General features: G+C 38.9%; 1 protein-coding gene across 3 annotated transcripts in view; it reads left to right on the top strand.

The window, feature by feature from the left end:
• STXBP4 (syntaxin binding protein 4) overlaps positions 1-16,728 on the top strand; it is a 170,203-nt gene extending 153,475 nt beyond the window's left edge. For 2 of the 3 annotated variants that reach the window (XM_065897361.1, XM_065897360.1), the window contains exon 16: positions 16,314-16,728. In XM_065897361.1, the coding sequence (XP_065753433.1) occupies positions 16,314-16,428 (115 nt within the window). In that variant the 3' untranslated portion in view covers positions 16,429-16,728. The remainder of the gene's footprint in view (positions 1-16,313) is intronic. The other variant, XM_065897362.1, reaches the window with a different exon arrangement.
• Positions 16,729-17,677: the final 949 nt, after the last annotated feature.

Raw genomic sequence — 17,677 nt, 5'->3', positions numbered from 1 at the left:
AATGCCAGTGGTAGTTTGATAGGGATTGCATTGAATCTGTAGATTCCTTTGGGTAGTATAGTCATTTTCACAATGTTGATTCTCCCACTCCAAGAACATGGTATATTTCTTCATCTATTTGTATCATCTTTAATTTCTTTCATCAGTGTTTTATAATTTTCTGCATACAGGTCTTTTGTCTCCTTAGGTAGGTTTATTCCTAGATATTTTATACTTTTGTTGCAATGGTAAATGGGAGTGTTTTCTTAATTTCACTTTCAGATTTTTCAACATTAGTGTATAGGAATGCAAAAGATTTCTGTGCATTAACTTTGTATCCTGCTACTTTACCAAATTCATTGATTAGCTCTAGTAGTTTTCCGGTAACATCTTGAGGATTCTCTACGTATACTATCATGACATCTGCAAACAGTGACAGCTTTACTTCTTCTTTTCCAATTTGGATTCCTTTTATTTCTTTTTCTTCTCTGATTGCTCTGGCTAAAACTTCCAAAACTATGTTGAATAATAGTGGTGAGAGTGGGCAACCTTGTCTTTTTCCTGATCTTAGTGGAAACGGTTTCAGTTTTTCACCATTGAGGACGATGTTGGCTATGGGTTTGTCATATATGGCCTTTATTAGGTTGAGGAAAGTTCCCTCTATGCCTACTTCCTGGAGGGTTTTTAATCATAAATCCGTGTTGAATTTTGTCGAAAGCTTTCTCTGCATCTATTGAGATGATCATATGGTTTTTCACTTTCAATTTGTTAATATGGTGTATCACATTGATTGATTTGCATATATTGAAGAATCCTTGCATTCATAGGATAAACCCCACTTGATCATGGTGTGTGATCCTTTTAATGTGCTGTTGGATTCTGTTTGCTAGTATTTTGTTGAGGATTTTTACATCTATGTTCATCAGTGATATTGGCCTCTAGTTTTCTCTCTTTGTGACATCTTTGTCTGGTTTTGGTATCAGGGTGATGGTGGCCTCGTCGAATGAGGTTGGGAGTGTTCCTCCCTCTGTGATGTTTTGGAAGAGTTTGAGAAGGATAGGCATTAGCTCTTCTCTAAATGTTTGATACAATTCACCTGTGAAGCCATCTGGTCCTGGGCTTTTGTTTGTTGGAAGATTTTTAATCACAGTTTCAATTTCAGTGCTTGTGATTGGTCTGTTCATATTTTCTATTTCTTCCTGGTTCAGTCTCGGAAGGTTGTGCATTTCTAAGAATTTGTCCATTTCTTCCAGGTTGTCCATTTTATTGGCATACAGTTGCTTGTAGGAATCTTTCATGATCCTTTATATTTCTGTAGTGTCAGTTGATACTTCTCCCTTTTCATTTCTAATTCTATTTATTTGAGTCTTCTCCCTTTTTTTCTTGATGACTCTGGCTAATGGTTTATCAATTTTGTGTATCTTCTCAAAGAACCAGCTTTTAGTTTTATTGATCTTTGCTATCATTTCCTTCATTTCTTTTTCATTTATTTCTGATCTGATCTTTATGATTTCTTTCCTTCTACTAACTTTGGGGTTTTTTTGTTCTTCTTTCTCTAGTTGCTTTAGGTGTAAGGTTAGGTTGTTTGAGATGTTTCTTGTTTCTTAAGGTAGGATTGTATTGCTGTAAACTTCCCTCCTAGAACTGCTTTTGCTGTATCCCATAGGTTTTGGGTCATCATGTTTTCATTGTCATTTATTTCTAGGTATTTTTTGATTTCCTCTTTGATTTCTTCAGTTATCTCTAGGTTATTATTTTTTCCTCATAGCGTTGTGGTCGGAAAAGATACTTGATACGATTTCAATTTTCTTAAATTTACCAAGGTTTGATTTGTGACCCAAGATATGATCTATCCTGGAGAATGATCCATAAGCACTTGAGAAGAAAGTGTATTCTGTTGTTTTTGGATGGAATGTCCTATAAATATCAATTAAGTTCATCTTGATTAATGTATCATTTAAAGCTTGTTTCCTTATTTATTTTCATTTTGGATGATCTGTCCATTGGTGAAAGTGGGGTGTTAATGTCCCCTACTATGATTGTGTTACTGTCGATTTCCCCTTTTATGGCTGTTAGTATTTGCCTTATGTATTGAGGTGCTCCTATGTTGGGTGCATAAATATTTACAATTGTTATAACTTCTTCTTGGATTGATCCCTCGATCATTATGTAGTGTCCTTCTTTGTCTCTTGTAATAGTCTTTGTTTGAAAATCTATTTTGTCTGATATGAGAATTGCTACTCCAGCTTTCTTTTGATTTCCATTTGCATGGAATATCTTTTTCCATCCCCTCACTTTCAGTCTTTATATCTCCCTAGGTCTGAAGTGGGTCTCTTGTAGACAGTATATATATGGGTCTTGTTTTTTTTTTATCCATTCAGCCAGTCTGTGTCTTTCAGTTGGAGAATTTAATCCATTTACATTTAAGGGAATTATCGATATGTATGTTCCTATTACCATTTTCTTAATTGTTTTAGGTTTCTTACTGTAGGTCTTTTCCTTCTCGTGTGTTTTGTGCCTAGAGAAGGTCTTTTAGCATTTCTTGTAAAGCTGGTTTGGTGGTGCTGAACTCTCTCAGCTTTTGCTTGTCTGTAAAGGTTTTAATTTCTCCATCAAATCTGAATGAAATCCTTGCTAGGTAGAGTAATCTTGGTTGTAGTTTATTCCCCTTTGTCACTTTAAATATGTCCTGCCACTCCCTTCTGACTTGCAGAGTTTCTGCTGAAAGATCAGCTGTTAACCTTATGGGGATTCCCTTGTGTGTTATTTGTTGTTTTTCCCTTGCTGCCTTTAATATTTTTTCTTTGTATTTAATTTTTGATAGTTTGATTAATATGTGTCTTGGCGTATTTCTCCTTGGATTTATCCTGTATGGGACTCTCCATGCTTCCTGGACTTGATTAACTATTTCCTTTCCCATATTAGGAAGTTTTCAACTATAATCTCTTCAAACATTTTCTCAGTCCCTTTCTTTTTCCCTTCTTCTTCTGGGACCCCTATAATTCGAATGTTGATGCATTTAATGTTGTCCCAGAGGTCTCTGAGACTGTCCTCAATTCTTTTCATTCTTTTTCTTTACTCTGCTCTGCAGTAGTTATTTTGACTATTTTATCTTCCAGGTCACTTATCCATTCTTTTGCCTCAGTTATTCTGCTATTGATCCCTTCTAGAGAATTTTTTAATTTCATTTATTGTGTTGCTCATCACTTTTTGTTTGCTCTTTAGTTTTTCTAGGTCCTTATTAAACGTTTCTTGTATTTTCTCCACTCTATTTCCAAGATTTTGGATCATTTTTACTGTCATTATTCTGAAATCTTTTTCAGGTAGACAGCCTATTTCCTCTTCATTTGTTAGGTCTGGTGGGTTTTTGCCTTGCTTCTTCATCTGCTGTGTGTTTCTCTGGCTTCTCATGTTGCTTAACTTACTGTGTTTGGGGTCTCCTTTTCACAGGCTGCAGGTTCGTAGTTCCCGTTGTTTTTGGTGTCTGCCCCCAGTGGCTACAGTTGGTTCAGTGGGTTGTGTAGGCTTCCTGGTGGAGGGGACTAGTGCCTGTGTTCTGGTGAATGAGGCTGGATCTTGTCTTTCTGGTGGGCAGGTGCACATCTGGTGATGTGTTTTGGGAGGTCTGGGCCTTATTATGATTTTAGGCAGCCTCTCCGCTAATGGACGGGGTTGTGTTCCTGTCTTGCTAGTTGTTTGGCATAGAGTGTCCAGCACTGTAGCTTGCTGGTCGTTGAGTGGAGCTGGGTCTTGGTGTTGAGATGGAGATCTCTGGGAGATTTTCGCCATTTGATATTACTTGGAGCTGGGAGATCTCCTCTGGACCAATGTGCTGAACTTGGCTCTCCCACCTCAGAGGCACAGCCCTGATGCCTGGCTGGAGCACCAAGAGCTCCAGCTTCATTCACACGGCTCAGAATAGAAGTGAGAAAAGAAAGAAGGAAGAAGATAAAACAAAATAAAGAAAATAAAACAAAGTTATTAAAATAAAAAAATTTTTAATAAAAGAAAAAAGAAAGAAAGAAGAGAGCAACCAAACAGGAAAACAAATCCACTAATTATAACAAGTGCTAAAAACTATACTTAAAAAAGAGAAAAAAAAAAAAAAAAGGAGAGACAGAACCCTGGGTCAAATGGTAAAAGCAAAGCTATACAGACAAAATCACACACAGAACCATACATACTCGCAAAAAGAGAAAAAAGGAAATATATATATATATATATATATATATATATATATATATATATATATATATATATATATATATATATATATATCGTTGCTCCCAAAGTCCACCTCCTCAATTTGGGATGACTCGTTGTCTATTCATGCATTCCACAGATGCAGGTACATCAAGTTGATTGTGGAGATTTAATCCACTGCTTCTGAGGCTGCTGGGAGAAATTTCCCTTTCTCTTCTTTGTTCGCACAGCTCCCAGGGTTCAGCTTTGGATTTGGCCCCACCTCTGCCTGTAGGTCACCTGAGGGCATCTGTTCTTTACTCAGACAGGACGGGGTTAAAGGAGCAGCTAATTCGGGGGCTCTGGCTCACTCAGGCCGTGGGGAGGGAGGGGCATGGAGTGCGGGGCGTGCCTGCGGCGTCAGAGGCCGGCGTGACGTTGCACCAGCCTGAGGCGCACCGTGCGTTCTCCTGGGGAAGTTGTCCCTGGATCCCGGGACCCTGGCAGTGGTGGGCTGCACAGGCTCCCCAGAAGGGAGGTGTGGATAGTGACCTGTGCTCGCAAACAGGCTTCTTGGCGGCGGCAGCAGCAGCCTTAACGTCTCATGCCTGTCTCTGGGGTCCGCGCTGATAGCCGTGGCTCGCACCCGTCTCTGGAGCTCCTTTAAGCGGCACTCTTAATCACCTCTCCTCGCGTACCAGGAAACAAAGAGGGAAGAAAAAGTCTCTTGCCTCTTCGGCAGCTCCAGACATTTTCCCGGACTCCCTCCTGGCTAGCTGTGGCGCACTAGACCCCTTTAGGCTGTGTTCACGCCGCCAGCCCCAGTTCTCTCCCTGCGCTCCGACCGAAGCCCGAGCCTCAGCTCCCAGCCCCACCCGTCCCGGCGGAAGAGCAAACAAGCCTCTCGGGCTGCTGAGTGCTGGTCGGCACCGGGCCTCTGTGCGGGAATCTCTCTGCTCTGCCCTCCGCACCCCTGTGGCTGCGCTCTCCTCCATGGCTCCGAAGCTTCCCCGTTCCGCCACCGCAGTCTCCGCCCGCGAAGGGGCTTCCTAGTGTGTGGAAACCTTTCCTCCTTCACAGCTCCCTGTCACTGGTGCAGGTCCCATCCCTATTCTTTTGTCTCTGTTTATTCTGTTTTCTTTTGCCCTACCCAGGTACGTGGGGAGTTTCTTGCCTTTTGGGAGGTCTGATGTCTTCTGCTTATGTTCAGTAGGTGTTCTGTAGGAGTTGTTCCACATGTAGGTGTATTTCTGATGTATTTGTGGGGAGGAAGGTGATCTCCACATCTTACTCTTCTGCCATCATGAAGCCATCTACTCATTGGTTTTTAAAAGTTACTCACACCTGGCTTATAATTCCTTTGTGTTGATACACCTTTATATCACATTCTGAAATCTGAGATAGCACACCTTGTATTATAAAATCTGTTCTCCGTTACATAGGAAGTATTATACTTACATTACAAATGCATACCAGTAAAACCTAGGGAGCCTGTGATTTCTGAATAAAACAGAAGTTTCTGTCTAGAGCAGAGAGGGCAAATAGATTTCAACTCACTTTCTCAAGTGTTGTTTGTGAAGAATTCTGAAGCTATATTCAACCTCACTGATATGTCTTTTTTTTTTTTTTTTTTGTCTGCGTTGGGTCTTCGTTGCTGCACACGGACTTTTCTCTAGTTGCAGTGAGCGAGGGCTATTCTTCCTTGTAGTGCATGGGTTTCTCATTGTGGTGGCTTCTCCTGTTGCGGAGCACAGGCTCTAGGTTCACGGGCTTCAGTAGTTGCGGCGCATGGGCTCAGTAGTTGTGGTGCACGGGCTTAATTGCTCCACGGCATGTAGGATCTTCCCGGACCAGGGATCAAACCCATGTCCCATGCATTGGCAGGTGGACTCTTAACCACTGCGCCACCAGGGAAGTCCCTGATATTTGTCTTGATGCATCAGAGATGTCTGCTGTGGGTGCCGGGGGAAGAAACGTGTGGGACACATACCACATCTTTTCAGTCTTTGATCTTCTAGAGCATATTGCCAACACAGGAACTCTGCCAGGATGAACAGTAATAATGCAAATCATAGGTTGGAATGACAGAATAAACAGTGACACTCCCCCCCAGTAGTTCTTATGAGATAGTCAGTATTTAAGAGCTTTGCCTTTATGACTTCAAAGGAAAACTGATTTCCAATAGGCATGTTTTGTCTCATATCTTTCCACTCAGAGTTCATTAACAACCCTAAATGATTGTCCGAACAGCCTATTAGGTTGTTTCCAGGTAGGAAAGAATGTAGATCATAACCTATGTATGAATGAAATTTGTCATTGTCAGCCTACTGTATTAATTAAAGGCTTAAGTTACATTGTATCATCTCATTTATAAAATAAATTTAAAAATGGAAAACACAAAAGGAAAAATTTGAGATTGTTTTTCTTACCTCCAACCTTATTTTGCACGTAGAGTCCATGTTAGGTAATTCTAATGTGATTAAAAATTAAGGAGACTGGGGAAGGGAGGGTGGAGAGGGAGGGATGGTTTCTGGATGGGAAATAAAAAGCTACTACTTTTAACTTTTCCTAAATCCTTAGCAGATGATTTTAGCTCCACTGTAGTAGGTACTGTCAGGAGCCCTCCCTCTTAAGACCTCGTTAATTTGGCTGCTTTGATTAATTTTAGATGAGTTAAGAAATAGCCATGGACAGACTACTGAAGTCTAGGGCTCACTTGATGAGATGTCAGGGCAATTTCTATGTACCTAACTTCAGCGTAGATAAGGGAAATGGGGGTAAGCTCCTCACTGCCTTTGCATGTATGGCAATCCTGAGCATTTCATTCTTAATGAGACTATAATGAAGAAATCAACAGAGGACTTGAAGGAAGAAGTATGGAGCTTATTAAAATATTTTGTTCCCAAACAAAATATGATTCTAGCTATGATTAAATTGTAAGGTATTAAAAACACTAGTTTGGATGTACCCATCTATGTGATAACTGGTTTAGAATATCCAGTAACTAGTACAGTGCCTGGTATGTGTAGGGACTGAATAATTATTTATCAAATGAGTGAATACAGTCATGAGGAAGCAGTTGGTAGGGAAAAAATATGGGCTTAGTATCAGACAGACCTGGTTTCTAATGTTTACACCACCACTTTTGAGTGTGACCTTGGTATAATTAGTAGTATTTCGATTGTCTGTAACCCCTTTTCTCATCAAAAAACAAGGATAGTAGTTTATATCTCCCAGGCTTGTGTTGAGAATTGAATAAAATAACTCACCTGGCACAAGGTGAGTGCCTAATAGGTGTTCATTCCCCTTCCCTTCCCTTATATTATTCTACTGCTATTTGCCAGTGGAGGAGCTTTATACGACAGCATTTGCACAGCTGCAAATAGAAACCAGCAACCAAAACCTACACTTATACCTCTCCCCAGCCAGTCAGCAGCCCTGTGACAGGAGCAAAGAGGCTGCAGGGCTCAGGAGCCTGAGACAGCCTGCTCTGGATTTTCTATAAATATCTACAAAGGGGTGTAGCCATATGAAACTCTGTATGAGCAACTGTCATCTAAACAGAAGGCCAGCCAGCTGACCGAGGTTACTCAGAATGGCAAAGCCCACTGAAATGAATAAAATGTCCAGATCTAGATAGCCAACATCAAACTCTTTTTTCCCCTATTTAACCAATAACAGGTATAACTGAGGCAGGAAGCATGTTTTTTAGCATTTTGGGGGGATAATATAAGAAAATCCTTTGGGATTGTGTAAAGTACTTTGGAAATTCATCACCTTTCTAGGGTTATACTTTTATTTAGCCAGATATGGGATCTTCTCTGCCTCCAAGACCCTTTATTTAAATTTCTCAACAAATACTAACTTTTTTGTCACTGTCCCTTCCAAATTTGGTTGCTGGATTAGTCTGCTAGGGCTTCCATGACAAAATACCACAGACTGGGTGGCTTAAACTGGGTGAGAAATTTATTTTTCTCACAGTTCTGGAAGACAGAAGGCCAAGATCAAGATGACATCAGGATTGGTTTCTTGTGAGGCCCCTCTTCCTGGGATGTAGACAACTACCTCCTCACATGACCTCTTCTCTGTGTGCATGGAGAGAATGATCTGATGTGTCTTCCTCTTCTTACAAGGACACCAGTCCCATTGGACCAGGGCCTCACCCTCATGATCTCATCTAACCCTAATTACCTCCACAAAGGCCCCATTCTCCAAACACAGCCACATTAGGGTTTAGGACTGCAACATAGAATTGGGGGGTGGGGACACAATTCATTCTGTAACAGTTGCTTCTTCCTTAAATTACTTTCCATAGATCTCTAACACCTTTTTCTTCAGTCAGTTATATCCAGTACAATGTATTATAGCATATAATCTTTCTTCCTGTACATTTGCCAAGTTTCAGGCAAATTGCAAGAATTAATACAAACCAGTGCCCCTTCCCTCAAGCTCTAGGCTTTAGTGCGAGAAGTAGCTGAGGGGCAAGGGAGTATGGTAAGTAGAATAATGGCTCCCTGATAATATCCATGAGCTAATCCCCAAAATCTTTGGATATGTTAGGTTCCATGGTAAAGGGGCATTAAGGTTGCAGGTGGAATTAAGGTTGCTAATCAGCTGACCTTAAAATAGGGAGATTATCCTGGATTATCCATGTGGGTCCAGTCTAATCACATGAGTCCTCAGCAGTAGAAGAGGGAGCCAGAAGGAAAGAGTCAGAAAGAGATATGACAATGGAAGCAGGGTCAGAGATATGTTGTGTTGCTGACTTGGAAGATGGAGGCCACAAGCCATGGAATGTGGGTGGCCTTTAAAAGCTGGAAAAACAAGGAAACGGATTCTCCCCTAGAGCCTCCAGAACGAAATTTTGCCTTGCCAACCTCTTGATTTGAGCCCAGTGAGAACCGTGGCAGACTTCTGAGCTACAGAACAGTTAGCCAGTAAATTAGCATTGTTTTAAGCCACTACATTCGTGGTCATTTGTTACTGCACCAAGAGAAAACTAATACAGGAAGTTAGAAGTGAAGGAGAGAGGGTGATGCTTATGATGGACCTAGAATGTGTCAGGCATAAAACTAGGGGATTTATATGTTTTCTCTCTTAACACTATCGAGGAAGGTCTTACATGTTTTCTAGATTGGGAAACAGACTCAGAGTTTAAGTAACTTTCCCAGAGGCATACAAATAACCCAGTTAATGCCTGGGCAATACGGAATTTCAGACCAGGTCCGTGAAGCTGATACAAAAAGATAGTGACCATGGTCTGCATCTAAGCCTGAGATCTACTATTGTGTGACCTTGGATAGGGCACTGGGACTCTCTTAGCCTCAATTTCTTCAATTGCCACATGATGTGAAAAGTTTAAGACTGCTGGAGAAGCAGGTGTCACACAAATAATTTTTATTCATACTGAATAAAGTTTTTATGAATTTTATGATAAATTATTTTTAAATGCTTTAGAGATAGAAACTATGATCATCGAATTAATCAGTCAATACATCTTTAATTATTTCATCTTGTAAAGCTAAAGACCTCTTTTCAGGTGGTCTCATTTAATCGAACCCAAAGCCTCCATATATATTGTTGTTGAAACCAACCCATATAATAGAGCCTCAGAGAGGAATATAACATAATGGTAAAATTCTCAGAAGTCAGATTTGGATCCAGATGCTGGCTCTAACATTTACCAGTTTTATGACCTGGAGTAAGTTATTTCACCTCTCTCAGTGTTAGCTTCCTCATATATAAAATGAGGATAATAAATATAACTGTCTCTCCTTTAAAATATAAATATATATAATATATAAAATATAAACATAATATAAATATGTAAATTAGGATATATAATATTTACAGAATATAAGTTTCTAAAAAACAGTTAAGCCCATTTATTCACAAGTCCAAGGTGGCACCATTAGAAGCAATCAGTATGTAAAGTTCATGAGAGAACTGTAAAGGTTGATGGCATATATGGTTTTTATCCCATAATTTTTTACTGTAATTGAAGGTTTCTGTGTTATAGCACTCACTCCCAAGTGGCTTTTGCACTTAGCATTATGGAGTCAATAATACTGACAAAACACCTCAAGAGTTTAAAGATGGTCTCATGTGGAACCCCTCCAAGTCCCCAGTTTTGTGATGCTCAGTTTTCTAATATCATACGTATATTTATAGCTTTATATTTTTAGTGTAATCAGCTTAACTTTGATAAAAAAATAATACTAGGATAAGTATAAAATAAGTTGAAGTATGTTTCAAATAATTTTAGGGTTTTTTTTTAAGATTTCAAATTTGGCAATTAAAAAAATACATTTAGTTAGATGTTTATTAAACTTATTGGATAAATTAAATGAAAGCCTTATAACTTGTATTACAATTCTTACCATTTTAATAAGAACATTAAATTTTTAAATATCTTCTACATTTCATGCACTTCTACTCATAAGTGGGAATTTAATATGGAAACTTTGGCAATGATCTTGCAAACTTGCTTCTAATTAAATTTAGTTTCCATTAATCTATATTCTGACAGTCTTTTGATTACTAACATATTTCAAGTAGCCTGAAAATATGTATTTATTACCCGCTTTTTGTATTTTAGAAAGACAAGCTCTTTGGTTTGTAAAAAGTTGTACATATATTTAATGGGAAAGTAATAGTCATGGCTTCATCTTGAAATACTCTCTTGAAGTCATTTAGAGTAACACTAGCTGCTGTTACAAACCGTGCTTTTCAGTGGCTTAACACTCACACACCAGTCAGTGCGGGAATCCCTGGTCGATGGGTGGCTTTTCTTTTCTTTGGGTAGTGATTTTGAGACCCCAGCTCCTTCCAGTTCATGGCTCTGCTATCCCCTAGGGCCTCTGAGTTCTCTGCATTCAGTTATGGATGAGGCGTGAGAACAGAGAAGGCATTCCAGCGCTGTTCTTGAAAACCCCTGGTCCACAAGACGTAAACATCAACTCTCTCCCCTTCCACTGGTGGGAATTAGTTACATGCTCACATAAGGATGTACGGAGAGCTGAGAAATGTAGTCTCTGCCTGGGAGCAGCCTCCTGATAACAACTCTACAGTGTGGAATGGAGAACATAAATTTTGGTGGACACTGCCAAAGGGGGTATATGAGAATGTACAAATACACCAACTACAGAATTTTATAAAATTGTTTATTATTATCTAATAGTCCAGTGTCTAGGTACCAGTGTCAGTAGGACATGTTCTTAGAGGTCTTCTGAATTTTTTTATTCTATCATAATCCAAAACAGCATCAATTTTTAAAGGTTACCCAAAGCTATAGTCTGAGACCATAGAAATATTTTCTTTTTTTGAAAAATGTATCACCTTTGGACTTGGTATGTTTTTGCCTCTGTACAATAATTGACAGCAATCTAAGCCTGTGTATATTACTTCAAAAAATATAATTCATATTTTTTCAGGACTTTTCAGTGTTCATTTTTTACAAGTCTAGCGATGTAATTTTTTCCAATATTATTCATAAGTAATATATTACTGTAGCTTTAGATTCTTGTAGCATAATGTAATATCTAGACCTAAAGATTTTTTAATTAATTGGATTATTTAATTGCAAAATATATCTGATATATTTTTTATAGAGAATGCCATAAATATAGAATAGAAATAAAATTTGTCTTCAAGAATGTAAAGATTTGGGGCTTCTCTGGTGGCGCAGTGGTTGAGAGCCCGCCTGCCGATGCAGGGGACACGGGTTCGTGCCCCGGTCCAGGAAGATCCCACATGCCGCGGAGCGGCTAGGCCCACGAGCTATGGCCGCTGAGCCTGCGCATCCGGAGCCTGTGCCCCGCAACGGGAGAGGCCACAACAGTGAGAGGCCCGCATACCGCAAAAAATAAAAATAAAGAATTTAAAGATTTGAATGGGATCCTGCTAATGTTTGATCAGAGCCTCGCTGGATTTCCAAATGCCTAATTACAAAATTCTCAAAGTATTCTGTGCTATTTACAGAGTTCATTAATGGGAAATACTCATTTTGATTTTAGGAGTATATTTCCAAAGTTATGTAAGAGGGAACTCTTTATATATCAGTGGAAATAAACTGCTTGCAATTTTCTCTTAAACATGTTTTGGAATGGATACTTTCTATTACTAATCTGTAGTCATTCTCATAACCAGTGTCTGACAAGATTACATGCTGCCTCACCAAGGTTTGGTGACTTTTTTATAATTTTATTGACATGGTTCACTTTCTGTTCTTCCCTTCTGATTTGTTTTCAATTGGGAATATTTTTTACTAAATCTTTTATTTTCATTACTACTTGAAGCTTATGGCCAGTTATAAAATTTTTCAGTGATTCCAAGTACTGATACCAGAAACATTTTGGATTAACATATTTATTTGTCTTTATTTTCTGGTTCATATGAATATTATATACATAAGATTACCCTGCTCTCTGTAAAAAAAGGACATTGTAAGTTAATTACTTTGGCTTATTATTCTGCAGCTTTATCTTAAATAGATAATATATGCAATCTTGCTAAATTCACAATAACATATAAATAGTATCATTTACAATGGAAGATTAACAAAAGAGCCTCTTTCTTCATCACAGACTATTATAAGAATGAATTTCTACAAAACTTGTGTTCTTTTTGTCTTTAAACCACTTTTCTCTTAACTGGCTGTCCTAAATTTTTATTTAGAAAGAAAGCATTTTGCATGCTAGGAGGTAAGAAACATAAGGAAGGTAATTATAATGGAATTTAAATAATTCACTTACTTTTCTTTGGCAATAAAATAAAGCATGTTCTCTTAGGGTTTATTTTTTTTATGAGCTCTAAAATATGTCCTTCAAATTACTAATATTATAAAATAAACCACACAACACTGTCATCTTCCCAGCTCAAATATTACTGTTTTCCAACAACAGATTTGGCAGTCATTCAGAGGCAAGTAGTATTAGGCTTTTTAGATTTTCAAATATATCTGAACTGCTGTTGATTACTCCGCAAATCAGGTCAGATACACTCTCTGCAGGAACATTTCCCAGAGGTACTGTATGTTCAAATGGAAGATTTTCATGTTTCACAGTCAGCCTCATTTATTTTCCAGACCTCTAAATTTTTCAAACTAAGTAGCAGCATCCCACTTTGTGAACAATGGGGTCTTTATTAATTAAACAGAGTCAACAGGGTTGATGTATTCTCTCTCTTCTCAGTTGAATTACCAAGCACACAAATCAGAGAGGAAATATTTCTAATAGTAGAATGTTCTCCAAGCCAGTAAATCTGGGATTATCTCATCATACCGATTATGTCAAAGCTCTTTAGTCACCATGCTCACCAGGACATAAAATTGAATCGTATACACACAAATGGCCCCGTTCCAGCATCACAGGAAGAATTCCAAGTTTTTCTTACAATATTCAGGAAGCCCTAATTATTAACAAAAAACAAAAAAACAGCCATGATCATTATTGAATATCTACTCTTCACCAGGCACTTTACATGCATTACCTGTGTTTTAGAAGCATTGGTTCTGGATGTGTTTTATTTTTTCTAGTGATTGGCTATTGTATTTGCATGTTTGGCGCTAAGGTGTGTGTTTTTCAATTGTGTACAGAGAAGTGTATTATGAACATAAGATTAATCATTTAATATTTTATGGTATTATTTTGTATTTGGAGAAAGATCAGATGTTGACTTGTTGATTAAAAAGTGCCAAATGAAGTTTACTGTCAAGGATGACTTTCTGGCAGAACTTTCTAATGTTCATTGTTCAGAGTCTATAACTACATTTTCTTCTTAAACATTTTACTTTTGCTTATTTTATATTATCAATTCAGTGGAATGTCCATATATGGGCAGTTATAATATTTCAAACGTGAGAATTTTTTTTAACTCACATAAGAAAGTGTGTACCCGACCTTACCCCTCAGGTAATTAATTGTGCCTGTTTTTCTTCCTTTCCAGCCTCCCCAGTTAAGGAGCATTGTAGGGGAGGAAGGATTTATAATAATCTAAATTAAAGTCTCTTCTTTGGACTAACATATTATAAATGTGCTGATAAACAGTAAAGTAAATATACTAAGATATCCCATCAAGCTTTTTCCTTTCAGTTTTAAACAGGTACGTTGTACGGGACAATGTGTCCTCATTTCCCCTTGCAGTGGTATTCTAGCCCTCTGTGTTATACTCACTGGTAATTCTTTAAAACCACTTTCAATTTAGGCAGCTTTCCAGCTTTACAAAAGCCTTGAAATGAAGTTAACCTGTGCAGAATCAAATGCTTTGTAAGTTTAGCCTCCATAATAAGAAATCGCACTAAACCATTTTAAAGAGGTAATAGTAACATGGATTACTGTCAAGAGAATAACTATTCTTTGTATCACTTAACCACACTCTGAGGTTTTGAAACTATGAAGATATCTGGGCCTTGCCACATCTACCTCCATCTTAAACAACTTAAGTGCATTTACTCTATCGTGAAACTATAAGTGATCTTCTTCCATGGAAAGCTGCATTTTCAATATTTAAACAGAAGAGTTGAACAATTTGTTTTGGGGGATAGGGATAGAATTTAGAATATAGGACTGAAAACAAACCAAATCCAGTAATAACAGTGAAACTGACCATTGGTGCTAAGTGCAACATTTCAGTTATTGTCATCAACAGGCACTAAAGTAAGTGCCTCTTTGTGACAGATCCCAAATTGTGCTCAAAGGCACACTCGTCCCATGAGTGCTAATAGGGCATGTTAGTTTGAGTAATATTGTAAACTCTTGGAGAGTTGTAAGACACATTAGTATATTTAGGGCTCTGGGAAATCCTACAGTAAAAAAAACCTACTTAACTATGTTTAAACTAGTGTATCTCGAAGTTATTTGACCATAGAATTCTCTTCTTCACATAATATGTATTAAAAACCCTTATAACACACTTCAGAAATGTTATTCTGTAATATTTTAGGAAGTAGGAGATACTTTGAGATCCACAATCTTATTTGACCCTCATAAGTGCCAGCCCTCAGAGGGACTTGATCTAAGACATGATGCTTCTCTGAGGTTGAGTTTGGGTAGGATGGGGGCAGGGGAAACTGATCTAGGATGGATAGGGCAGCGAGGTAAGCCAGGGCTAGAACAAGGATCCAAGGAGAAGGAATAAGTCATCCTATTCCAGAAGCTGTCTGTCCAGGACTCAGGAGCTGGGCAGATAGTGGTGGATTTAGGCGAGTCATCCAGCTGAAGGCTGGGAGTTGGATACTAGGTCTAAAAAACACCATGCATCAGGTAGGGGCACAAGTAGTGATGTTTCACCACTTCCTGAACATGCCCCATATATTTGTACATCCTTCCTTACCTCTGCTTGTGTTCTTCCCCGAAACGCCTAGTTACTTGTTCTGAGAATATGTTAGGTACCATAGACTCAGAGATAAGAAACAGCTCCTGCCCTAAAGGAGCTTTGTATGCAGTACAAAGGCCTAAAAATAAACAGGCATTTGTAATATGGTATAAGAGATAAGGCCATGGGCACAGATTGGAGGAATCTAGAGGGAGATTTGGTTCTTTAGAATTAGCTTGAGTTAGCTGAATAAACAAAACGGGAAGGGGGAAGATTGTAGCAGAGAAGAAAGTATTGTTGAGGCAGGTAAGAAACAAGGTATTTCATACTATGGAATATGTATTTGATCCAGAAGGCATTAGTTGGCACTGAATTTTTAGCAGGTGAGCAGCAGTGTATGATCTGTCATTTAGGAAGATCTCTTGGCTGGAGTGGAGGATGAATTAAAAAACTAGAACAGAGGCAAAGAGACAAGCTGTTTCAGTGACCCAGGCCATAGCGTTGGAAAAGGAGAAAGGAAAAGATTCCAGAGATGTTACAGAAAGACAATCACAGGACTTGCTGATGGATAAAGAAGAGCGAGGAGTCAAAGATGACACATTCTCCTGCATTCTTTTGTTTTTGATTTTGTTTTTACCAAAGAATAAAGAAAAAAATGGGTTTTGTTGAACCTAAAAACGTATCTAAGACTTTTAAAAACTATTGGATCCAGTTCCAACAGCTTCCTAATTCAGGAGACTGCAGTAGGGTGGAAGCAGTGTCGCTGAGGGATCACTGCTTGCACGGTGGGTAGAAGTACAGTCTTTCAGATTGTAATTGTATCCCTTTTTCTTCCCAAGTCACGTAACACAGACTACATCCTGGATGCATCCCGTGATGAGCGCACTGACCCTGTCCTGCTCAGAGGAGAACGAAGAGGATTGCTCCAGAGAACTTCCTGACCAGAAGAATTGATGGTTTTCTGTGGGAAGCTGCGGTCCATGGTCTTCTGGCATCTCCATCGATGTGGAGGACTCTGACACGCGACATCTAAAATAGGAGTAAACCACACACTATTTAGTGAAGTGAAATGGAGATTGAATTTAAGCTATTTTTGTAAAACTTTTTGGTATAACTGTATACATTTACAAAATTAATTGCCACTACAGTAGTTCTTTAGGAATAATCTAGTCCTGTTTTTGAAATCATATGTAATTAGATTTTATAATATATATAATTTTTCATATGTAATTTTATAGTTAGTTCTTTATAGAATATCAGACACAGTGGTTTTTATAATTAAGACATATTGAAAACTATGTGAACATAGTGAAACACTTCATTTATCTGGTAATTCACTAACCTCTTATATGCGTACCTTAGGAAAGTGATTTAAGCAAGTTTTCCACAGGCCACTGGATATATAGCTTACATCTTTATGATGCTTTCTAATTTACAAAATGCTTTTCAGACCCTGTTTTATGTAAACCATACAACACGCCTGTGAGGCAACTCCACTGGGTATTTTTCAGTTAGGAAAAGGGCAGTTCAGAGAAATGAAGCACCTTGTCCTGGAGCTGAGGCTCACACCCTCACCTTCCGATTCCATGTCCAGGCCCCTTTGCCCCACACCCTGCTGTCCCTGCAGAGGCAGGTCGCAGCCCGACACACAGGGTCGCATGTCTCTGTTGATGCAGCTGAGCTCCACAGCTGTGTACCCCTGGGGCCACAGAGACTCAGGGGGCACTTGTTCATTCAAACATGGCCCCCACCCAACCTTATGGTTCTCCTATAAACCCTTCCCCCAAACACTCACCAAGCAGGGGCATGGCTTTGTGACGTTGATTCAATGGGCTTCTTTCAGCAGCTCACATTTTTCTAAAGTAAAGGGACCGACTCCCTCGTGGGATTTGCCCTGCTGGGTTGTCCTTGCCAGAGGGAGTGTTGAGGGGAGCTGATGAATAGAGGGGCATCTGGAATCTATGTATCAGAAAAGACATCCTTGAACTCCTCTGCTGTGCATTCCAGACTGACCTCATTATTGCTGATATCAGCCTCCAGACCGATTATGCTTCTGATCTTATTTCATCTTATTGTAAGGATGCTACTAGACAGTTTTTGGAAGGAATGAGCCATTGACTTGGAGTGCTAAAGATTTTCTCTCCGTTTAATGATTGAAACCTGGGGCTGGGAAGTTGGGCTGGGGGGTGGGCAGGAAGGAGGA

The sequence above is a fragment of the Phocoena phocoena genome, chromosome 19 (assembly GCF_963924675.1).
Source record: "Phocoena phocoena chromosome 19, mPhoPho1.1, whole genome shotgun sequence".
Lineage (NCBI taxonomy): Eukaryota > Metazoa > Chordata > Mammalia > Artiodactyla > Phocoenidae > Phocoena > Phocoena phocoena.
This window is presented reverse-complemented; position numbering and strand designations above follow the sequence as displayed.